Source organism: Pristiophorus japonicus, chromosome 1 (genome assembly GCF_044704955.1).
Source record: "Pristiophorus japonicus isolate sPriJap1 chromosome 1, sPriJap1.hap1, whole genome shotgun sequence".
NCBI classification, from domain to species: domain Eukaryota; kingdom Metazoa; phylum Chordata; class Chondrichthyes; family Pristiophoridae; genus Pristiophorus; species Pristiophorus japonicus.
In genome coordinates this window covers 396,912,070-396,936,266 of record NC_091977.1, presented here as the reverse complement: position 1 = coordinate 396,936,266, position 24,197 = coordinate 396,912,070, and the positions used below count along the sequence as shown (strand labels likewise).

The following is a 24,197-nucleotide window of genomic DNA, read 5'->3' as shown; positions in this document are numbered from 1 at the left end:
GGTGATCTTATAGAAACATTTAAAATAATGAAAGGGATAGACAAGATAGAGGCAGAGAGGTTGTTTCCACTGGTCGGGGAGACTAGAACTAGGGGGCACAGCCTCAAAATACGGGGGAGTCAATTTAAAACCGAGTTGAGAAGGAATTTCTTCTTCCAGAGGGTTGTGAATCTGTGGAATTCTCTTCCCAAAGGAAGCAAGTGAGGCTAGCTCATTGAATGTATTCAAATCACAGATAGATAGATTTTTAACCAATAAGGGAATTAAGGGTTATGGGGAGTGGGCGGGTAAGTGGAGCTGAGTCCACGGCCAGATCAGCCATGATCTTTTTGAATGGCGGAGCAGGCTCGAGGGGCTAGATAGAAACATAGAAACATTCAGCCCTTCTAGCCTGCACCGCCATTCAATGAGTTCATGGCTGAACATTAAACTTCAGTACCCGCTTCCTGCTTTCTCGCCACACCCCTTGATCCCCCGAGTAGTAAGGACTTCATCTAACTCGCTTTTGAATATATTTAGTGAATTGGCCTCAACTACTTTCTGTGGTAGAAAATTCCACAGGTTCACCACTCTCTGGGTGAAGAAGTTTCTCCTCATCTCGGTCCTAAATGGCTTACCCCTTATCCTTAGACTGTGACCCCTGGTTCTGGACTTCCCCAACATTGGGAAATTTCTTCCTGCATCTAACCTGTCTAAACCCATCAGAATTTTAAACGTTTCTATGAGGTCCCCTCTCATTCTTCTGAACTCCAGTGAATACAAGCCCAGTTGATCCAGTTTTTCTTGATAGGTCAGTCCCACCATCCCGGGAATCAGTCTGGTGAATCTTCGCTGCACTCCCTCAATAGCAAGAATGTCCATCCTCAAGTTAGGAGACCAAAACTGTTCACAATACTCCAGGTGTGGCCTCACCAAGGCCCTGTCCAACTGTAGCAACATCTCCCTGCCCCTGTACTCAAATCCACTCGCTATGAAGGCCAACATGCCATTTGCTTTCTTAACCGCCTGCTGTACCCGCATGCCAACCTTCAATGACTGATGCACCATGACACCCAGGTCTCGTTGCACCTTCCCTTTTCCTAATCTGTCACCATTCAGATAATAGTCTGTCTCTCTGTTTTTACCACCAAAGTGGATAACCTCACATTTATCCACATTATACTTCATCTGCCATTCATTTGCCCACTCACCTAACCTATCCAAGTCACTCTGCAGCCTCATAGCATCCTCCTCGCAGCTCACACTGCCACCCAACTTAGTGTCATCCGCAAATTTGGAGATACTACATTTAATCCCCTCGTCTAAATCATTAATGTACAATGTAAACAGCTGGGGCCCCAGCACAGAACCTTGCGGTACCCCACTAGTCACTGCCTGCCATTCTGAAAAGTACCCATTTACTCCGACTCTTTGCTTCCTGTCTGACAACCAGTTCTCAATCCACGTCAGCACACTACCCCCAATCCCATGTGCTTTAACTTTGCACATTAATCTCTTGTGTGGGACCTTGTCGAAAGCCTTCTGAAAGTCCAAATATACATCAACTGGTTCTCCTTTGTCCACTTTACTGGAAACATCCTCAAAAAATTCCAGAAGATTTGTCAAGCATGATTTCCCTTTCACAAATCCATGCTGACTTGGACCTATCATGTCACCATTTTCCAAATGCGCTGCTATGACATCCTTAATAATTGATTCCATCATTTTACCCACTACTGAGGTCAGGCTGACCGGTCTATAATTCCCTGTTTTCTCTCTCCCTCCTTTTTTTAAAAAGTGGGGTTACATTGGCTACTCTCCACTCGATAGGAACTGATCCAGAGTCAATGGAATGTTGGAAAATGACTGTCAATGCATCCGCTATTTCCAAGGCCACCTCCTTAAGTACTCTGGGATGCAGTCCATCAGGCCCTGGAGATTTATAGGCCTTCAATCCCATCAATTTCCCCAACACAATTTCCCGACTAATAAAGATTTCCCTCAGTTCCTCCTCCTTACTAGACCCTCTGACCCCTTTTATATCCGGAAGGTTGTTTGTGTCCTCCTTAGTGAATACCGAACCAAAGTACTTGTTCAATTGGTCTGCCATTTCTTTGTTCCCCGTTATGACTTCCCCTGATTCTGACTGCAGGGAACCTACGTTTGTCTTTACTAACCTTTTTCTCTTTACATATCTATAGAAACTTTTGCAATCCGTCTTAATGTTCCCTGCAAGCTTCTTCTCGTACTCCATTTTCCCTGCCCTAATCAAACCCTTTGTCCTCCTCTGCTGAGTTCTAAATTTCTCCCAGTCCCCAGGTTCGCTGCTATTTCTGGCCAATTTGTATGCCACTTCCTTGGCTTTAATACTATCCCTGATTTCCCTTGATAGCCACGGTTGAGCCACCTTCCCTTTTTTATTTTTACGCCAGACAGGAATGTACAATTGTTGTAATTCATCCATGCGGTCTCTAAATGTCTGCCATTGCCCATCCACAGTCAACCCCTTAAGTATCATTCGCCAATCTATCCTAGCCAATTCACGCCTCATACCTTCAAAGTTACCCTTCTTTAAGTTCTGGACCATGGTCTCTGAATTAACTGTTTCATTCTCCATCCTAATGCAGAATTCCACCAGATGGCCTACTCCTGTTCCTAATTCTTATGTTCTTATTAACCAATCCTCTATCCATGCTAAAATATTATCCCCAACTCCATGAGCCTCATCTTGCGCAACAACTTTTGGAAATTAAAATATATCTACCCTCCTAGTTATATCCTCGTCCTCAAAAAAACTAATAAATTTGTGAAAGACAATTTCCCTTTCATAAAACTATGTTGACTCTATCTAATCATATGATTTTCTAAATGCCGTTACCACTTCCTTTATAATGGATTCCAGCATTTTCACGACAACTGACGTCAGGCTAACTGGCCTATAGTTCCCTGTTTTCTCTCTCCCTTCTTTCCTGAATCGTGGGGTTACATGTATTACCTTTCAATCTGCTGGAACTGTTCTAGAATCTAGGAAGATCCCATCCAATGCATCCACAATCTTTGCAGCCACCTCTTTTAGAACCCGAGGATGTAAGCCATCAGATCCAGGGGATTTGTCGTCTTTTAGTCCTATTAGATTTGCAAGTACTTTTTCTCTACTGATCTTAATTACTTTGACTCTACTGATCTTAATTACTTTGACGTTCCTCACTCTCATTAGCCCCTTGCTCCTCCACTATTTTTGGCATGCAAAAAATTCAAGTAAAGCCCACTAGCTCAGAGCTGCTGTGTCAGGACAGTCTGGGATGGAGATTTCATCTCCATATTCAATCTGCTGACGCGGTTGGGCGCTGGAATTCTCTTCAGTATTGGTTAAATTACCACAGAGCCGGCAGAGGGAGGAATTCAAGTTTGGATCAAGTTTGTTTTACAGGTTCCCTCAAACGGTTCAATCTTTCACAGGCTGAGAATTGAGGGAGGAGGGGTGTACGTGAGAAATAGTTAAAGAGCTTCCCATTCCCATTGACCTCCATTTTCTGTGGGATTTATAACCAAACTGAAGTGTTAGTTTATCAAAATCGTACACCTCATCTACCCTTCGAATAAAAAAAATCGTTAGTTGGTACAGTGATTTAATGCCTTTGGGAAACTAACTTTGTCCACCCACCAAAAGTAGACTCATTGGGCCCAAGTTTCCACATGATTCGCGCCTGATTTTTAGGAGCAACTGGTGGAGAACGGACTATTTTAGAAATCGCAATTCTCCACATTTTTTTTTTCTGCAGTTCTAGTCAGGTAGAACAGTTCTAGTTTTGAACAGAATTTTTTCTTCAAAAGGGGGCGTGTCCGGCCACTGTCGCCTGATTTGAAAGTTTCCACAGTGAAAATGTACTCCAAACGAAAGTAGAATGGAGTCAGTGAAGATTTTTGTAGAACTGAAAAAACCTGTTCTACACATTACAAAATCAGGCGCAGGTTACAAATTAGGCGTCCAGAACGAGGTGGGGGGTAGGGGGAGGGAAGGGAACTCATTAAGTTCAACAATAAATCCTTATTTATACTTCTACAAATAAATCCAACCTGAATAAACATTTATAAGCCAATAAAAGATTAAATAAACCATCTTCCTACCTGTGTGAAAGTGCTTCAGCCAGGGAGAATTCTGTAGCCGTTCGTGCCGCTGAGCGGGAGGGGGAGAGAGAGAGAGAGAGAAAGGGAGGGAGGGAGGGAGGGGAGAGAGAGAGAGAGGGGGGGGGGGAAGAAAGAGGGGGTGGGGGAAGAGAGGGGGGGGGAAGAGAGGGGGGGTGAGTAGAGGGGAGAGGGGGGAGAGAGAGGAGGGAGAGAGAGGGGGGGTCGGGGAATAGGAGCGGTGTCGAGTCGGGGGGGGGGGGGGGGAGGAGAGCGGGCCTCGGGGCGGGGGGGAGCGGGCCTCGGGGCGGGGGGGAGCGGGCCTCGGGCGCGGGAGTTGGGTTTGTTCGGGGGGGGGGGGGGGGAAGAGCAGGAGCTGGCCGTGGGAGGAGCCTCATTCACGCAGCCCCAGCAAGGCCATTCAGCCAGGGCTAGCGGCTGCGTGTTTCGGGCCCCTCCCACACAGTTCGGCGCCTGGAGCTACTGCACTTGCGTGCCGACTGTAGCGCGCATGTGCAGAGGTCCCGGCACTGTTTTCAGCGCCGGGACCTGGCTCCGCCCCCCCCCCCCCACAGCTCGTGCTGGCTGCGCCGAGTGCCACAGGACCTGTAAGTAGGTGGAGAATACCGAGGATTTTTTTAGGCGCCATTTTAGGCGCGAAAAACGGGCGCCCAGCTTGGAGGGGCGCCCGTTTTTTTTCTTGTGGAAACTTGGGCCCTTTATATTTCATGTTTCACTTTAATTGGACACAATTCTCGGTTCTGGAAGGGATGCGCCTGCGACGTATCCTGTTTACAAATTAGGTGTTTCAGTGTATTCTGCCACACACCATGACTGCCTGTTGATCAGATGATGTTTGTCGGAGCTTGCTGTGCTCAAATTGGCTGCCACGTTTCCCACATTACAACAATGACTACACTTCAAAAGTACTTCATTGGCTTTGAGATGTCCGGTAGTAGTGAAAGGCACTGTAGAAATGCAAGTCTTTCTTTCTTTCTTTCCTTCCATTCAACCCAGAGCATCGCTTCAAATCCCATAACTTATCCATTGCCAAAACCACTTATTTCTACCTCTGCAACACTGCCCACCCCTGTCCTTACTTCAGCCCCTCTGCTTCTAAAACCCTTATCTATGCCTTTGTCTAGAGTCTGTTACTTCAATTCCTTCCTTGCTGGTATCCCATCCTTCGTTCTCCAAACATTCCAACTTGTCTGAAATACAGCTGCCTGTATCCAGTACGACACAAAGTACCCATTGCTCCCGTTATCACTAACTGACTCCCTGTTCCCCTATGTATTAAATTTAAAATCCTTGTACTCATCTTCAAATCCTTCCGGTCAACCTTGGTATCAGTCTTGGCTCAGTGGTAGCACTCTTTCCTGAGTCAGAAAGACATGGGTTCAAGCCCCCCTCCAAAGACTTGAGCACACAATCTAGGCTGACACTCCAGTGCAGCAGCGTCAGAGGTACTGTCTTTCAGATGAGACGTTACAGATTTCCCGTCTATGCCATGGCACGTTGCCAGTGTCCTGTTCAACATTTATGCCTCAACTAACTTCACTAAAACAGATTTCTTGTTATTAGTCACACTGTTTGTGGTATCTTGCTGTGCACAAACTGGCTGCCAAGTTTCCCTCTGTTACAACAGTGACTATACTTTAAAAGTATTTCATTGGTTGTGAAGCCCTTTGGGGCATCCTGGAGTCATGAAAGGCACAAGTTAATTTGTTAGTTAGTTCTGTCTTTCTTTCTTTCCAGTGTCATCTCAACCTCTGCAGTGTTCTCTAGCTTCATAACCCCTCCTGCACCTGTTGGTAGTTTTGTGACCTCCCCTCCATTCACCCCAACCCCGGAGGTAGAGTCCACAGCTACGTTGGTCCATTTCACAAGAACTCGCCCCATCCCTCCACCCCCATTCCAGCATCTCTCCACCTCTCTCTCCCCACCTCTCTCTCCTTTAAAAATCTTCTATCTTCTCAAAACCCATTTTTTCAACCAAGCATTTGCTTATCCATTCTAATCTGTCATTCCATGGCATGCTATTTGTTCCTCTACCTCTTTACAGTTGTGAAGTGCTTTGGAATGTTTGTTAACCACACTACAAATAAGACTTGGATTTATATAGCACCTTTCATGACCACCGGATGTCCCAAAGCACTTTACATCCAATTAAGTACTTTTGGAGTGTCGTCACTGTTGTAATGTAGGAAACGCTGCAGCCAATTCGCACACAGCAATCTCCCACAAACAGCAATGTAATCACAAAAACAGATTATCTAGTCATTATGTTGATTGAGGGATAAATATTGGCCAGGACACCGGGGATAATTCCCCTGCTCTTCTTCGAAAAAGTGCCATGGGATCTTTTATGTCCACCTGAGAGAGCAGACAGATCCTTGTTTTAACATCTCATCTGAAAGACGGCACCTCTGACAGTGCAGCAGACAGCACTGCACTGGATTGTCAGCCTAAATTGTTGTGCTACCATCTGACTCGGAGGCGAGAGTGCTACCTACCCACTGTGACACAGTTGTTATTGTTGCTAAGTGCCTGGTATCCTAATTCACAAACAAATTGCCTTCAAGTGCACCACACAATTCTAACTATTGAGAGATATTCATTTCACTTTTTGAAATGAGGAAATATGTTTCATTCATATAATATAATTATTTAATAAGACATTAAATATGAATATAAATTCTCACTTATGCAATAACAATTTTGGTGTCAGAAAAATAAAAGCTTGGCTTATAACCTTTTATTCAATACAGGTGCAGCACCTAAAATCCTCTGGATTCTGGGCTTATACAGATTTTCAATTCGTTTTCTGACATCACGAATCCGGAAACACCCGAGCCCAGGTTCAGGTATTTTCAGATTTCGGAACGATAGAAAGGGGTGGGGAGAAAAAAAAAAGAGGGGTAATTCCCGCCGAAGAGTTGTTCGGGCCGTCCGGCCCCTCCGAGGTGGTCGTCGGGCAGGCAGGCCGGTCCCCGCCATGGAGGTCGACCGGCGAGTGGGCGGGCGGTCCCCGCCATGGAGGTCGACCGGCGGGCGGGCGGGCCCCCGCCATGGAGGTCGACCGGCGGGCGGGCGGGCCCCCGCCATGGAGGTCGACCGGCGGGCGGGCGCCCGCCATGGAGGTCGACCGGCGGGCGGGCGGGCCCCCGCCATGGAGGTCGACCGGCGGGCGGGCGGGCCCCCGCCATGGAGGTCGACCGGCGGGCCCCCGCCATGGAGGTCGACCGGCGGGCGGGCGGGCCCCCGCCATGGAGGTCGACCGGCGGGCGGGTCCCAGCCATGGAAGTCGTCGGGCGGGCCGAAGAGGAGGCCCCAAGCTAAGGGCAGCGGCGGCGAGGCCCAAGATCAGGCAGCGGCAAGGCCCTGAGGTCGGCAGGGTCATCGCGGCCGGATTCCAGAACATTTTACGGATTCCAGACGACCCTGCCACCTATCGGTCTGGAGTCCGGATTCCGGAATGCTGCACCTGTATTAGCTATTGTTTTTGCATCATAGAATGAACAGATTTTTTTTTTAATAAAGTAGAGTTAACAATGCCAACAGTCAGTTATTTACTGGTAAACAGAAATTAAAATTTGCAATACAACTTATACCAGTTAAAGGGCTAGAACTTCAGCATTTCACGGTTTTGCCCCTTTTTGGGTGATAATCGGCGTGAAAAATTTATTTTTGGCGCTGGGGTACCGTTACCGCCAGAGCTCTTAAAATTCACTAAACGGTGAAGAGCGAAAACTGGATTTGTACGCCGGAGCCAAAATTTGTGACCGAAAAAAAAAAGATCAGACATTATGGGTATGCACAATTGAAAACATTTTTTTGTTGCCATTATTTTCTTCTTCCCGCGTTTCTGGTCAGCTGTCAGGGAGCGCCTGCGAATTCGCAGTACACCCAGACCTGAATCATCTATTTTTAGCTTGCATTCACGATGGAAGGAGATGGGAGCAGGCAGCGAGCCAGAAAGTTTAGTAATGAGGTCAACGAGGCCCTCATCACTGCTGTGGAAAGGAGATGGGCGGAATTAAACAAGTAAAACCCTCCCAGCGGCTTTTCGTCACATTTGGACCAGCATCGCTGAGGAGGTGTCTTGCATCAATGACATCAGAAGGGCCCACACCTAGGGGCCAAGTTTCGGCCTGAGTTGCTCCTGTTTTTTTGGAGCAACTGCATTAGAATAGAGTATCTTAGAAATTGCAATTCTCGGCATTTAGTTTGCTCCAGTTCTAGTCAGTTAGAACAGTTTCAGTTTGGAACAGAATTTTTTTTCCAAAAGGGGGCGTGTCCGGCCATTTCCACCCGTTTTGAAAGTTTAGACAGTGAAAACATACTCCAAACTAACTTAGAATGGAGACAGTGTAGATTTTTGTACGCTCAGAAAAACCTTGTCTACACTTAGAAAATCAGGCGTAGGTTACAAATCAGGCGTAGGGAATGGGGGGGGTGGGTTAAAGGGAAGTTTACAAACATTAAACACTTCAGTTTTACAAATAAAGAGCCATCATCAATAATAAATGATGAATACATCAATAAATCAACCAATAAATCAATCAAAAAAAATTAAAAATTTTAAAAATCAAAAATCAATAAAGCATTTTCTACTTACCGACTGCAGCACCGGGAGTCCTCCAACAGCGGGCTGGGACAGCCCCCCCCCCCCCCACTGTGTGTGTATGTGTGTCTCTCACTTTGTCAGTGTCTGTGTTTCTAACAGCAAGGGGAGGGGGGTGGAGGAGGAGAGAGTGGGGGGGCTGGAGGAGGAGGAGAGGGGGGGGGCTGGAGGAGGAGGAGGAGGAGGAGAGGGGGGGGGCTGGAGGAGGAGGAGGAGGAGAGAGGGGGGGTGGAGGAGGAGGAGGAGGAGAGAAGGGGGGTGGAGGAGGAGGAGAGAGGGGGGGGGTGGAGGAGGAGGAGAGAGGGGGGGGTGGAGGAGGAGGAGAGAGGGGGGGGTGGAGGAGGAGGAGAGAGGGGGGGGTGCAGGAGGAGGAGAGAGGGGGGGGTGCAGGAGGAGGAGAGAGGGGGGGTGGAGGAGGAGGAGGAGAGAGGGGGGGGTGGAGGAGGAGGAGGAGAGGGGGGGGGTGGAGGAGGAGGAGAGAGGGGGGGGTGGAGGAGGAGGAGAGAGGGGGGGGTGGAGGAGGAGGAGAGAGGGGGGGGTGGAGGAGGAGGAGAGAGGGGGGGGTGGAGGAGGAGGAGAGAGGGGGGGGTGGAGGAGGAGGAGAGAGGGGGGGGTGGAGGAGGAGGAGAGAGGGGGGGGTGGAGGAGGAGGAGAGAGGGGGGGGTGGAGGAGGAGGAGAGAGGGGGGGGTGGAGGAGGAGGAGAGAGGGGGGGGTGGAGGAGGAGGAGAGAGGGGGGGGTGGAGGAGGAGGAGAGGGGGGGGTGGAGGAGGAGGAGAGAGGGGGGGGTGGAGGAGGAGGAGGAGAGAGGGGGGGGTGGAGGAGGAGGAGAGAGGGGGGGGTGGAGGAGGAGGAGAGAGGGGGGGGTGGAGGAGGAGGAGAGAGGGGGGGGTGGAGGAGGAGGAGAGAGGGGGGGGTGGAGGAGGAGGAGAGAGAGGGGGGGTGGAGGAGGAGGAGAGAGGGGGGGGTGGAGGAGGAGGAGAGAGGGGGGGTGGAGGAGGAGGAGAGAGGGGGGGGTGGAGGAGGAGAGAGGGGGGGGTGGAGGAGGAGGAGAGGGGGGGGGGAGAGGAGGAGGAGAGAGGGGGGGGTGGAGGAGGAGGAGAGAGGGGGGGGTGGAGGAGGAGGAGAGAGAGGGGGGGTGGAGGAGGAGGAGAGAGAGGGGGGGGTGGAGGAGGAGGAGGAGAGAGGGGGGGGTGGAGGAGGAGGAGAGAGAGGGGGGGGGTGGAGGAGGAGGAGAGAGGGGGGGTGGAGGAGGAGGAGAGAGAGGGGGGTGGAGGAGGAGGAGAGAGGGGGGGGTGGAGGAGGAGGAGAGAGGGGGGGTGGAGGAGGAGGAGAGAGGGGGGGGTGGAGGAGGAGGAGGAGAGAGGGGGGGTGGAGGAGGAGGAGAGAGGGGGGGTGGAGGAGGAGGAGAGAGGGGGGGTGGAGGAGGAGGAGAGAGGGGGGTGGAGGAGGAGGAGAGAGGGGGGGTGGAGGAGGAGGAGAGAGGGGGGGTGGAGGAGGAGGAGGAGAGAGGGGGAGTGGAGGAGGAGGAGGAGAGACGGGAAGGAGGATAGGGGGGTGGCAACGGAGGTCGGGTTGGGGAGCAGGAGTCCGGTCGGGAGGACGCAGGAGCTGGGCGTGGGAGGCCATTCGGCCAGGGCTAGGGGCTGCATGCTTCGGGCCCCTCCCACACTGTTGTCCGGCACTGTTTTCAGCGCAGGGACCCGACTCCCCGCACAGCTCATGCTGCGCCGCGACCTGCAGGGAGCCGGAGAATAGGTATGTTTTTTTTAGGCGCATTTTGTGGCGCGAAAAACGTGCGTCCAGGTCGGGGCTGCGCCATTCTAGGCGCGGCCCGAAACTTGGGCCCCCAGTGCTGCAAGAAGTTCAATGACCAGTGCAGGGTCCTTCGAGTAAGTAATATTTTTATTGACGCACTGCTTCATTACTTAAATTATAAATCCGACATGTTCGTATAGGTAGGCTTAGTGTTGCACCTTATTTGCCATGAATGATCGTTACACATTATTAAGATTGCTTTCTGAGATCTTAAAAGATGTTTCTGCACTTTGATGTCTTCCTCATGAACCACGTGCAATTTCCAGGGCCATTAAACAGAGTTTAACAGTATTAAGTGCACACAGTATGGTAAACGTGCTTTGATGGCTATCTGTGTGTGCCACAAGAGCAATTGGGCCCTCTGGTAACCATTCCCATTGTCATTTTGCAGCGAAAGATGTCCCACAACCGCTGTGAGCAGCGGCGGACAGGCGGCAGTCTACCCAGAACCATGCCTCTGACTGACCTGGAGGAACAAGTGGCTGGTCTGATCGGTGCCTCAGGGAGGGCAGCTGCTCGTGGGGGTGCCAAGCACATTTTCGAAAGTGAGGTGGAGTCCTGTAAAATTCCCAGGCTGGGTTGGGGCAATGTGATGTAATGTCTCTGAACTACATATAATGGAGTAGCGGCGATCCTTCAAATGAGCCTGTGCTGTGTGACCTTACTCATGTCACCCTGTCCCTCCCCTGCTGCTAACCACTCGTCTGTTGTTTTCTATTTCCAGATGGTAAGTCGCATGCACCACATTCTCCAATGGAAGCCTCCATCTCAGGCCGTAAGGACGAGGGGGACGAGAGTGAGCAACGTCAAGGAGAAGAGCAGACCAGGCAGCCTATTCTGGGGGTGGTGGGGAGGCGGATGCACTCGACAACTCTTTTTTCTCCAGACAGCACCTCATCCGAGGAAGAAACATTCTCGGACTTTAAGCCACCCGAGGCTCTGAGTACAAGTGGTGTGCAGCAACATACTACCGGGGTTGAATCCTGTATGCCGTCTCTCCGGAGGGCGAGTCGGCAAAGCCAGTCTGCTGACAGACAGGCAGACGCACACCTGGACATGGTGGGACTGTCCAGGGAGAGCGTCCAGCTCCTAGAGGTATTAGGTAGGATTCTTGCAAGCATTGCGGCACTATCTGCGAACATGACGGAAGGTTGGGTCACAGATTGTCCATGCGAGCCACGAAACCACCGAGGCCATCAATGTCCATGCGCAATTGATGGCCTCCATCTCGGACACTACAGTCCCCAGTGTCACACCCAAACCGACATCACCGAGGCCGAGCAAGAGATTCGCCACTCAGAAGCCTGGCCTTCCATACCCCGAGCTTCTCCAGTGGATCCACACATGGCGTCTCCATTGTCTCTCCCCTTAATACAACAGGACTCTGACTGCTGTGCTGCACAATGTTTTGGTGCCACTTTGAGTAGTAGGGTCATGATGCGAGGGAGGGTGGGCGGAAGGGGAAAGAGATGGAGCCGGAGGTTAAAGACGTTCTGTGCAGGGGTGGTTGTTTGGTTGCTGCTGCTATTTTATAAAAGTTTTTAAAGTTTCCCAATTCTGTTAAACGCTATTGTGAACTTTTATAACTTAATAAATATTATTCCAGTTTTCAAATTATATTTACAATGTTTAATAAATTATTTTGTTCATCTTAACCATTCCTGTGTAGCGTCTCATTTGCAGAATTACAGGGGGGACTAGTCAACATGGTGGTATAGAGTGGCCAGGCAACGGTCAAACGTCAGAGCTCATAAAGCGTTGAATTATGAGCTGCTGACGTAAGGCTTTTGCAATGGCAAAAGCTCTACGAGGCCTCCCCTGTGGTGGTGGTGGGGATGATGGCATGGGTTCCTCGCCAGGCTCCTCATCCTCCTCCTGAGGAGCTCCTGCAATCCCCATTGGCAAATCCTGTTCCCTCATGATGGCAAAGGATGTGTAGCATGCAGCACACCACAATGAACTCAGACCTGCTGAGGGGAGTATTGCAGGCAGCCTCCAGAGTGGTTCAGGCATCGGAGGTGCTGCTTGAGTACTCCCATTGTCCATTCGACGATGTTGCGTGTGGCTATATGGCTCGCATTTAGTGATGCTCGGCTTCCGTGAGGGTTCCGGAGGTGGGGGGGGGGGGGCCGGGGGGTCATGAACTAGGTGGCGAGGCCGTAACCTTTGTCCCCCAGCACCCATCTCTGGCTCGAACAAGCATGAGACACTGCTCTCACGCATGATGAAAGCATCATGGATGCTCCCTGGATATTGGGCATTTAATGCCATGATGCACTGAGTATGGTCGCAGACGATCTGTACATTCATGGAGTGGAATCCCTTTCGGTAAACCTCTGGATTCTATAAAGGTGCTCACAGGGCGATGTGCGCACAGTCAATGGCACCCTGAACCTTGGGGAAGCCAGCAATTCATCCAAAACCTACAGCCCTCTCATTCTGTGTTTCCTTGGTCTTTGGGAAGTTTATGAAGTCCATCCTGCGTACGTACAGTGCAGTCACCTGGCAAATGCAGCAATGTGTAGCATACTGCGAAATGGAGCATATGTCCCCTGCTGATGCCTGAAAGGAGCCGGAGGCATAGAAGGCAAGTACTGCACCTAGACGGGCAGTGCAGGCCTGTTGCCGCTGGTAGGCTGTAGGTCTGCCTTATGAGCAGGCATATCTCTGTGACCACCTCTTTTTTTTTTTGCACTAAAATCACAATTTTTCCGGTGTCCCCTATAAAAGGGAATGTGACCACCTCTTTCCAGAAGCGCAGCCATCTAATGCACTATGCCTCAGAGAGCTGCAGATATGAGCGCTGTTCCTTGTAAATTCATGGGGAATAAGGCTTCCTCCCCATACGTCTGCAATCTCTTCAATTACGTTCAAAATGCTCATCAATAAGCCTTCTTCCAGCTCGACGCTGCATAGAAAAAGCAGCCAGGAATAATGGCTCACATAGTATAGCCCCCATTTATAAAAATGTCTTTAAATATTCGTTAAAACGAACTATAAACTCACATAAAACTTGTGTAAAATGGAGCCTTCCTTCTCCAAATCCTTTTATGCACTGAACTTCTGCTCCATTTTCAAGATGGCGACATTAGCACCGGATGCGCCCTGGGTTCAACTGATTTTTCCGTGCGGGTCTCCGGGTGGACAGTAAAACGGGAGATATAGCTGAATTTTCTGCCCGGGGCGATAGCAAAGCACTGCACGCCGATTGACGTCATCCAAACGGTGAAAGAATCGGGCGGGCGCTACGTTTCAGCGCTGCTGCAAAACTACCACCGAAATTTCCACTTGGGCGCAAAATGTTGAGACTTGTTCAGCGCCAAAAAAAATTAGTTTATGTGCTTCGTCCAAGCGGAAAACCAGTCACAAACCTGTCGAAAATCTAGCCCAAGAACTTAATTTGCCATCCTAAACAATTCAGCTGGACCAGAGATACAGAAATACGTTTTATTATTTAATTATTTGTTCCTGGAATTTAGACAACCCCAGAAAAGCTGCATTTATTGCCCATCCGCAGTAGGTCAGAGTTCTCTGAACTCCTGTAGTACACAGAGAATGCAGCTCAAGGTCAGAGGTTGGGGTGGGCTTGGACCTAGCCTGGAGACGGGGAAGGTTGAACAGGTTCCCACTGGTTCTGTAGCTTAGTTCCACTCCAGCAGGGAGCTTGTTGACTGTGAGGTGGAGCATGTCAGCGAGGAAGATTAAGAGGGTTGATGTGATGACGCAGCCCTGTTTGACCCCGGTCCAGACGTGGTTTTTTTTTATACAGGTAGCGCCTTTACCGTAGTGAAACGTCCCAAGGCGCTTCACAGGAGTATTATAAGACAAACAATTGACATCGAGCCATGAGAAATTAGGGCAGATGAACAAAAGCTTGGTCAAACAGGTAGGTTTTAAGGAGCGTCTTAAAGAAGGAAAGATGGGTAGAGGGGCAGAGCGGTTTAGGGAGGGAGTTCCAGAGCTTAGGGCCTAGGCAGCTGAAGGCACAGCCAGTGATGGTTGAGCAATTATAATCAGGAATGCCCAAGAGAGCAAAATTTGAGGTATGCAGATATCTCGGAGCGTTGTGGGGCTGAAGAAGATTACAGAGATAGGGAGGAGCATGGCCATGGAGGAATTTTAAAACAAGGATGGTAATTTTGAAATCGAGGCGTTGCTTAACCGGGAGCCAATGTAGGTTAGTGGGCACAGGGGTGATGGGTGATATAGAAACATAGAAAATAGGTGCAGGAGTAGGCCATTCGGCCCTTCGAGCCTGCACCGCCATTCAATAAGATCATGGCTGATCATTCCCTCAGTACCCCTTTCCTGCTTTCTCTCCATATCCCTTGATCCCCTCAGCCATAAGGGCCATCTAACTCCCTCTTGAATATATCCAATGAACTGGCATCAACAACTCTCTGCGGCAGGGAATTCCACAGGTTAACAACTCTCTGAATGAAGAAGTTTCTCCTCATCTCAGTCCTAAGTGGGCTACCCCTTATCCTAAGACTATGTCCCCTGGTTCTGGACTTCCCCAACATCGGGAACATTCTTCCTGCATCTAACTGTCCAGTCCCGTCAGAATCTTACACGTTTTTATGAGATCCCCTCTCATCCTTCTAAACTCCAGCGAATAAAGGCCCAGTTGATCCAGTCTCTCCTCATATGACAGTCCAGCCATCCCTGGAATTAGTTTGGTGAACCTTCGCTGCACTCCCTCAATAGCAAGAACGTCCTTCCTCAGATTAGACGACCAAAACTGAACACAATATTCCAGGTGAGGCCTCACGAAGGCCTTGTACAACTGCAGTAAGACCTCCCTGCTCCTATACTCAAATCCCCTAGCTTTGAAGGCCAACATGCCATTTGCCTTCTTCACCACCTGCTGTACCTGCATGCCAACCTTCAATGACTGATGAACCATGACACCCAGGTCTCGTTGCACCTCCCCTTTTCCTAATCTGCCACCATTCAGATAATATTCTGCCTTCGTGTTTTTGCCCCCAAAATGGATAACCTCACATTTATCCACATTATATTGCATCTGCCATGCATTTGCCCACTCACCTAACCTGTCCAAGTCACCCTGCAGCCTCTTAGCATCCCCCTCACAGCTCACACCGCCACCAAGTTTAGTGTCAACAGCAAACTTGGAGATATTACACTCAATTCGTTCATCCAAATTGTTAATGTATATTGTAAAGAGCTGGGGTCCCAGCACTGAGCCCTGCAGCACGCTACTAGTCACTGCCTGCCATTCTGAAAAGGACCAGTTTATCCCAACTCTCTGCTTCCTGTCTGCCAACCAGTTCTCTATCCACGTCAGTACATTACCTCCAATACCATGCGCTTTGATTTTGCACACCAATCTCTTGTGTGGGACCTTGTTAAAAGCCTTTTGAAAGTCCAAATACACCACATCCAACGGTTCTCCCTTGTCCATTCTGCTAGTTACATCCTCAATAAATTCCAGAAGATTCGTCAAGCATGATTTCCCTTTCACAAATCCATGCTGACTTGGACCGATCCTGTCACTGCTTTCCAAATGCACTGCTATTTCATCCTTAATGATGGATTCCAACATTTTCCCCACTACTGATGTCAGACTAACCGGTCTATAATTACCTGTTTTCTCTCTGCCTCCTTTTTTAAAAACTGGTGTTACATTAGCTACCCTCCAGTCCATAGGAACTGATCCAGAGTCGATAGACTGTTGGAAAATGATCACCAATGCATCCACTATTTCTAGGGCTACTTCCTTTAAGTACTCTGGGATACAGACTATCAGGCCCCTAACTTGCACCAAGTGGGACTTGGTGCAAGTTAGGACACAGGCAGTCGAGTTTTGGATGACCTAAAGTTTACGTCGGATAGAATTTGGGAGGCCAGCCAGGAGTGCGTTGAAATAGTCCCCCAAGTCTAGAAGTAACAAAGACAAGGTTGAGGGATTCAGCAGCAGATGAGCTGAGGCAGGGGCATAGACGGGCAATGCTAGAGGTGGAAATAGGCGGTCTTAGTTACGCCAGATATGTGGTCGGAAGCTCATTTCAGGGTGAAATATGACACCAAGGTTGCAAACAGTCTAGAAAAATAATATTTGGTAATGTTCCCCCTTTTCGTGTCTAATATCAGGAATTTATTTTTAAGACAGTGCATCAGCTTTGAGCTGTGCAATAATTGTTGTCAAGAAGCAATGCATCAGTGCAATCAAAGCAATTTACAATACAGCAATGGGAGGTGAGGACAAGTGTACATCCAAAAAGAGACTTTACCAAGTTTCAATTTATTTTCAGACTTACTTCAATATCTATATCAGCATTCTACATATACTACTGGTAAATCAAAATGTAGTACTGTAATTCTTGTCAATTCCAAACTACTGTATGTGCATGTTTTTTCCCCTGTACATTATGTATAATCTGGCCATACAGAAGCCACCAATATTCATCGCTCACCAATAAACAAATTGCCACATCTAAACACTGTCAGCATTACTATACCTTTTGGATTCACTAGTCAAAAATACCTTTTTTGAAATCTTCCTCGGGTGACCATTATAATTATTTTAATGTAAATGTAAACATGCTTTTCTTAGAAAGTAAACAAAGTTCACAACTACAGTGAAGTCTGATTTAAGATCAACACTTAATACCACATTCCTGCAAATTACACCTTGCGCGATTTTAGTTACTGGTTATTTCTGACACATTAGTAAACTGTAATTGTTAACCACACATATTCGCAATTGCTAATCAAATCCTGATCCTCCTCCCCCCTTTCTACATTGACATAAAAGACTTGGCTGGTTCTCCTCTATTAAAAAAATACTAATAGTCACCTTCACTGATACAAATTATTAAGTTACCCAATCATTTACTGATTTATCACAAATGAAATAACATGACGACAAATAGGATTAAAAGTGGCTCAAATCATCTGAAATTTCTTTCTACTTCAATATAAAACAAATGCACTTAACAAATCGTGGAAACTTCAACTTAAAGCATTTAGAAGGTTACAAAGATTCATTTTCACTTACAATGAATGAGGAATTATTCAACTAGATTAAGTACTTAGCTTCACTTTAGTGCTTACACTACCACAACAGATCAGCTTACGTATGGATATTACACCAGTTTTTGCCTGCAGTGTCTCTGCACTTTTATGGGGAGGAAGGAGAGAAGAGAACATGCCCCACTCTCCATCATAATCAGCAGAATTCTCTCCTCTGCAGCATGCATTTAAAAAACCCACCCTGCCACAAAAGCACAATCCTTTAAGCAAACAAGTCAGGACCATCCATCTTCATTTAAAATTAGGATCATGCCTAAATATTGCTGACTTACCCCAAAAGTCAGTATACAGCATTATTTTTTGTTCATAATGAATTCACAACACCTGTAACTGTATACTTTCAAACTCCATAGTTACTTTGTAACTCACTAGAAAGCTGGTTAGATTGGTGATTTTAACATTAAAAACAAAATTGAAGCGATTATTTTGTTGGCAATCCTATCAATGTTTGGTGAAAGATCCTAGCAGCATTTATCATGCAGTATGTTGATGAACAAGTATTTTCCCTTTGTCTTCCTCCTATTCTTATGGGTAAAAATGAATGAACCTGGTTCACTACACAGTCGTACAGCAATGATGCTGTTAATATTTTTAGGTGAAATTGAAAGTAAATTGTCAGGAATCTATGAAATCTAAGTACCCGGATTAAAAGACAGAGAAAGCGAGATGTTTTCTCGTGCATTTACTGCTCTACCCGGAAGTAAAACTGATTAAATTTTATCGAATCATTTCGACATCTCTCCGCTTCAATACAAGGTTCACCAACATCAATGACAGAAAAAACACTTTTTCCCTACTATGTACTTTCAAACATCTGCCCATGATTTAAATACAATTCCTTTGACTCAGTAATACACTCCTCTTGCAGTTAAAAAATGATTTTTACAATAAATTTTAAAATGGACTTCAGATTGGACTTAGTTTACAGTCAATGCTACCAAGATCAAACGGGCGAAATACAGTCCGAAATGCATGAAATTGGATGCTGTTGTTCTGACAAGATAATTTGCTGCAGAGTAGAGAAACACATTCTACCGACTTCTACGTCCTCCTTCGCTGTCAGATACATGAAAACGCATAATTACCTGCTTAGCTCTAGCAATCCACGGGAAATCTTCCCTGCAAATCAAACCCTATGCCTTCTCTTCAGCAGCAAAAAAAGACAATGCATTTTAATTAAAGTGCGATCAAACGTGAAGGAACGAGAAGCTTACAAATGACAAATATAACAGCAAATAAATTACTCCGGGTGGATACAGCGAAACCCAGCCCTTCTGCTTCCAATTCGACTGCAGCAGAATTCACTGAACCATTATCTCCCTGAGCTACACAATCGGTATACACAAAATATTAAGACAAAAGAGAGCAAACATGTACCCGTAACTACATGAAATATCTTGAACAATATACATTTCAATTCTAAAGCGGTACATGAAATATAATTACTTTTCAAAAGAGGGGTTCTTGGTGCAATAAAAATGTTCATTCATTTTTATTTTTAATCTGTTCATACACAACCACTACCTTAAAACAACAGGAAATCTACAGTATTGTCAGCTAATGCTGATAGTGAGGCTGGATAGATCATGTTGTCAGAGGCTTTAATCTCACCAATATCTATGTACTCCCGACTAAGCTTTTGTATAAATGGTGATGAAGCAGAGAGGTTGCAGCAAAATAAAATCTGAAATATTATTTAGGAAAGCAATCAAGACACCTAAAACAAACTGTACCATGCTATAGAATGTTCTAGTGTTAGACTGAAAGGTTGATTAAATGAATAATTAATTTAGCTAAGTAACATCTCCTACAGTTTCCACATACTGCAGACTTGGTCAGCATTTTGTTCAATTAATTTGGACATTCGATTTCAGTTCTTCAAAATCAAACCGAACCAAACCACTCTTGTGATGGGCATACCAAGACCAGACTACATTAGTTGTATTATTACTCTCTTTATTCATAAGAACTAGGATTACGAGTAGGCCATTTGACCCCTCGAGCCGTTCCGCCATTTAATAAGATCATGGTTGATCTGATCATGGACTCAGCTCCACTTCCCTGCCCGCTCCCCATAGTCCTTTATTCCCTTATTGCTCAAAAATCTGTCGCTCTCCACCTTAAATATATTCAATAACCCGCCTCCACAGCTCTCTGGGGCAGAGAATTCCATAGATTTAAAACCCTCAGACGAAATTCCTCCCCATCTCAGTTTTAAATGGGCGGCCCCTTATTCTGAGACCATGTCCCCTAGTTTTAGTTTCCCCTTTGAGTGGAAATATCTTCTCTGCATCCACCTTGTCGAGCCCTCTCATTATCTTATATGTTTCGATAAGATCACCTCTCATTCTTCTGAACTCCAATGAGTATAGGCCCAACCTACTCAACCTATCCTCATGTCAACCCCCTCATCTCTGGAATCAACCCAGTGAACCTTTTCTGAACAGCCTCCAATGCAAGTATATCCTTCGGCCTCCACCTGCGAGAGACCATCAGCAGCAGTTTGGGGCCATAACAGGAGCGGCAAGGGACAGCCTGCAGCAGCATACCACTGCAAAGTACAGCTCGAGCTGGTGCAGGAAGGCAACGGCAGTGAAGAGGGCGGCTGGATTGGACATCATCAAGGTTCAGGTCAGTGATTGGAGCGTGGGCAGGTACAGCAGGAGCGGCGAGGTCGGGGCGCAGAAGCGACGTGATCGGGGCCCAGAAGAGGCATAGGCAGCGCGGGCCAGCCCACACTGCCATATGTGTGCGCACTAGGTCCGTGCAGCACAGCTGGTCTCCAGTTGTGGTTAATCCTTGCCACTGGACCAAGACCTAGCTGTGTCAAGCCCGTATGGCGGCTGGTGTGCAACAGCCACCACACTTTAAAAAGAAATCCACGCACAGGCACCTTCCACCCTTCAGGATGTAATTTGGGACCTGGAATATTAGGTCCTTCATTGAAACACCTGTGAACTCATCCTTTTTTGGCGTGGAAGCAAATCATCCTTGATACGAGGGACTGCCTATGATGATGATGCTTCCTTAAATACGGAGACCAAAACTGTACACAGTACTATACGTGTGGCCTCACCAATACCCTGTACAGATGTAGCAGGACTTCTCTGCTTTTATAGTTTATCCCCCTTGCAATAAAGGCCAACATTCCATTTGCCTTCCTGATTACTTGCTGTACCTGCATACTAACTTTTTGTGTTTCATGCACAAGGACCTCCAGGGCCCTCTGTACTGCAGCACTTTGCAATTTTTCTCCATTTAAATTATAATTTGCTTTTCTATTTTTTCTGACAAAGTGGATAACCTCACATTTTCCCACATTATACTCCATCTGACAAATTTTTGCCCACTCACTTAGCCTGTTTATATCCCTTTGCAGATTCTGTGTGTCCTCCTCACAACTTGCTTTCCCACCCATCTTTGTATCATCAGCAAACTTGGCTACATTACACTCGGTCCCTTCATCCAAGTCATTAATATAGATTGTAAATAATAGAGGCCCCAGCACCGATCCCTGCAACACAAGTTAGTGTTTACCAACCAGAAAATTATCCATTTATCCCGACTCTCTGTTTTCTGTTAGCCAATCCTCTATCCATGCGAATATATTATCCCCAACCCTTGGCACCTTATCGAATGCCTTCTGGAAATCCAAATATACCACATCCACTGGTTCCCCATTATCCATCCTGCTTGTTACATCCTCAAAGAACTCCAGCAAATTTGTCAAACATGATTTACCTTTCATAAAACCATGCTGGCTCTGCTTGATTGAATTATGTTTTTCCAAATGCCCCGCTACTGCTTCCTTAATAATGGACTCCAGCATTTTCCCAATGACCGATGTTAGGCTAACTGGTCTATAGTTCCCTGCTTTCTGTCTGCCTCCTTTTTTAAATAGAGGCGTTACATTTGCGGTTTTCCAAACCGCTGGGACCTCCCCAGAATCCAGGGAATTTTGGTAGATTACAACCAATGCATCCACTATCTCTGCAGCCATTTCCTTTGAGACCCTAGGATGCAAGCCATCGGGTCCAAGGGACCTGTCTGCCTTTAGTCCCATTATCTTACCGAGTACTACTTCGTTCTTCCTCAGTACACTAAAAGAAATGCAGACTAACCAAGGCCATCCCAATCAGGTATTAACCCACTGTAATTCATCATTCCCCAAGGTCTATTCTCAAGGGTATTAGTCTGAAAAGGTTAAGACACATACATATATCCCTCAGTGCCCACCCTATATCCTCCACCTTTTGTGACCTCCTCATTAAAGATCCCCTGGTCCAGTGTTGCACAAAAATTACCACAACTGCTCATATAGCCTGAAAATGTAATCGACAGCACCAATCTGAATGAAAGAAGGATTTCAGAATGAGATGAGTCACTCTAAATCCCTGTATGTGTACAAAATAATAACTGGAAAATGTCAGGGATGAACATATAGTACTTTACTTCAAATATTAATTGCACACCTTCACATCAGTGAACACCTCTCTGAGGCCTTATGTATTGTTTGCAGTAAATGTATCTTTGTCAATTAGATACAGTATTTATACAATTTATTCATATATGAAAAGCAATGCCAAATTCTATAGGGAATACAAACAACTTGCATCGATATAGCGCCTTTACATAGCAAAGCAAGGTTCTCTATCAATTTAACACTTCCAGTAAAAATACTAATTACCTCACTGATTAAATAAATCTATTACCTCACTTATATTACGATTTCCTCACCTGAAAATAGCTGTTCAAATCAATTTATTCTCACTTTACAGTAAATCAGCAACATTCACCAGCTGATATACTTACGTTAACTGCTATAAAGATTAGCATCCAATTGAAACATAAAAGTGAGTAAATACCATACCTGATTCCTCAGATTTATTCTATAACGTGAATGGCTTTTCCCTTTACCTCTAGCCTTCATCTCTGTATTGTTGTATATTTGTTACCTTTATAATTGGTTATACAAATAATTTTGAACTTTTACAACTAAAAATGTTCACCCCCAAGCCTGACAGACTTTGTGCACTTTTGTTTTAACTCATCTGCCCTGGTGCTGCCCCCAGTATAAGCTTGACCTGCATTTCACTCCACAAAACTTTACATAAAAATATTTGTACCTCTATGCAGACATATTTAATTTGACGTTATGTTTAAATAAATTTTGTTCCCAGTGAATTTAAATAGTTGAATGAGCAGTGTGTCATCTTGAATCATTCAAATATGCAAGGTTGCCCCTTCCTAGTCTGTTCTCACCTAGTATTATTTGATTCCGCTATGGTTTGCATTTTATATATATTCTATATATTTAACTTTCTGGGTAATTAATATAAACCTTTAAGATAAACAACACAATTCGTTTTCTATTCATTGGCTTGCCACCTAGTCCAGACACCATCCCCAGATCAATTGACAGCAAATGCCTTTTTCTCCCTTTCTCTCTCTTCCCCTCCCAACACACACGTGGAATAGAGAGGCATATGTCATCTATTCTGATTACCACCACACTGCCATTAAAATTACTATCTGTCCATTCCCAGTTACCATGCACTTCCCACTTGTAAACAAAGCTTACAGAATCCTCGTTTCCTTGTCGTGTCACCTGATCTGAATGTTGTCAATATCCTCATTTCAGCTTATTTTTGATTTTTTTATGTTTTAAAAATTCTGAAACGTCAGGGATACATTTATTTTGTGTTAAATATAAACAATGTATTTGTAAATACAATACCACGAAATTACAGTATGTCAGGTGACCTGGGCCCTGCACTTGTTTAACAAGTCTATACATATACGCATATACGCAAGGACTTGTATTACATCGTCATCATTACTAATTGCTTTGTTAATGTTCGCAGTGTCTTTGTAAATTGAAACTTCAGCGTACTGTGTCTATCATAAATATATGAAGGATTCCTCACTTACCCAGTGCCACCTCGCAGGCTTTGCGCAGCTGAGAGTGATGCGCCTTCTTCACCTCCTTATCAGCCAAAATCTTCTCAAGCGCCCTGGTGAGAAACATGTTCTTCGTCTTTTTCCCTTCATACATGACGCGCTGCCCACACGAAGCGGCCCAGGACTCTTTCTCTCCCTCTCTCCTGCTGGATTTTCCGAATATTATTAATTTATTCTTCCCTCTTTTTCTTTTTACCCTTTCAGGACAGCGCGAGCAGTAAAGGGGGGGGGGCAAAGAAAGGAAAAAGACGATGTCGCCAAACCGGACGGAGCTGTGAGCAGCTCGCTGTAACTGTATATAACTGGGGCTTTCCTGCTCTAGTGGGGAGAGGAATTGTGCCGAGCGCCAAGCTCCTCCATTACCGACCCTTCAGCGCCATGTTGGAAGGAAGCAGCGTCACGCGCGTCACGCCCGGGCTGCAGTAAAGGGAGGCGGAGCGCGAGCTCCCGGCTCACACACTCACTTCCTCATTCTGCAATCCAGGGCAGCAAGGCGCACGCACATTCAATGCAAAATATGGCATTGCTGCTTACTTCCGTATCAACCTGCAACGCTACATAGAAATGTGCAAACAAATAGTCTCCAAATGGAAACGCTCTTTCTGTTATGTATATGCATTCAATTCGCGTAAC

At 46.6% G+C, this 24,197-nt stretch overlaps 1 protein-coding gene across 3 annotated transcripts in view; it reads right to left on the bottom strand.

The window, feature by feature from the left end:
- The window catches only part of arfgef1 (ADP-ribosylation factor guanine nucleotide-exchange factor 1 (brefeldin A-inhibited)), a 375,012-nt gene extending 351,068 nt beyond the window's left edge, over positions 1-23,944 (bottom strand). For all 3 annotated transcript variants that reach the window (XM_070891344.1, XM_070891351.1, XM_070891358.1), the window contains exon 1: positions 23,535-23,944. In XM_070891344.1, the coding sequence (XP_070747445.1) occupies positions 23,535-23,658 (124 nt within the window). In that variant the 5' untranslated portion in view covers positions 23,659-23,944. The remainder of the gene's footprint in view (positions 1-23,534) is intronic.
- Between the last annotated feature and the right edge of the window lie 253 nt (positions 23,945-24,197).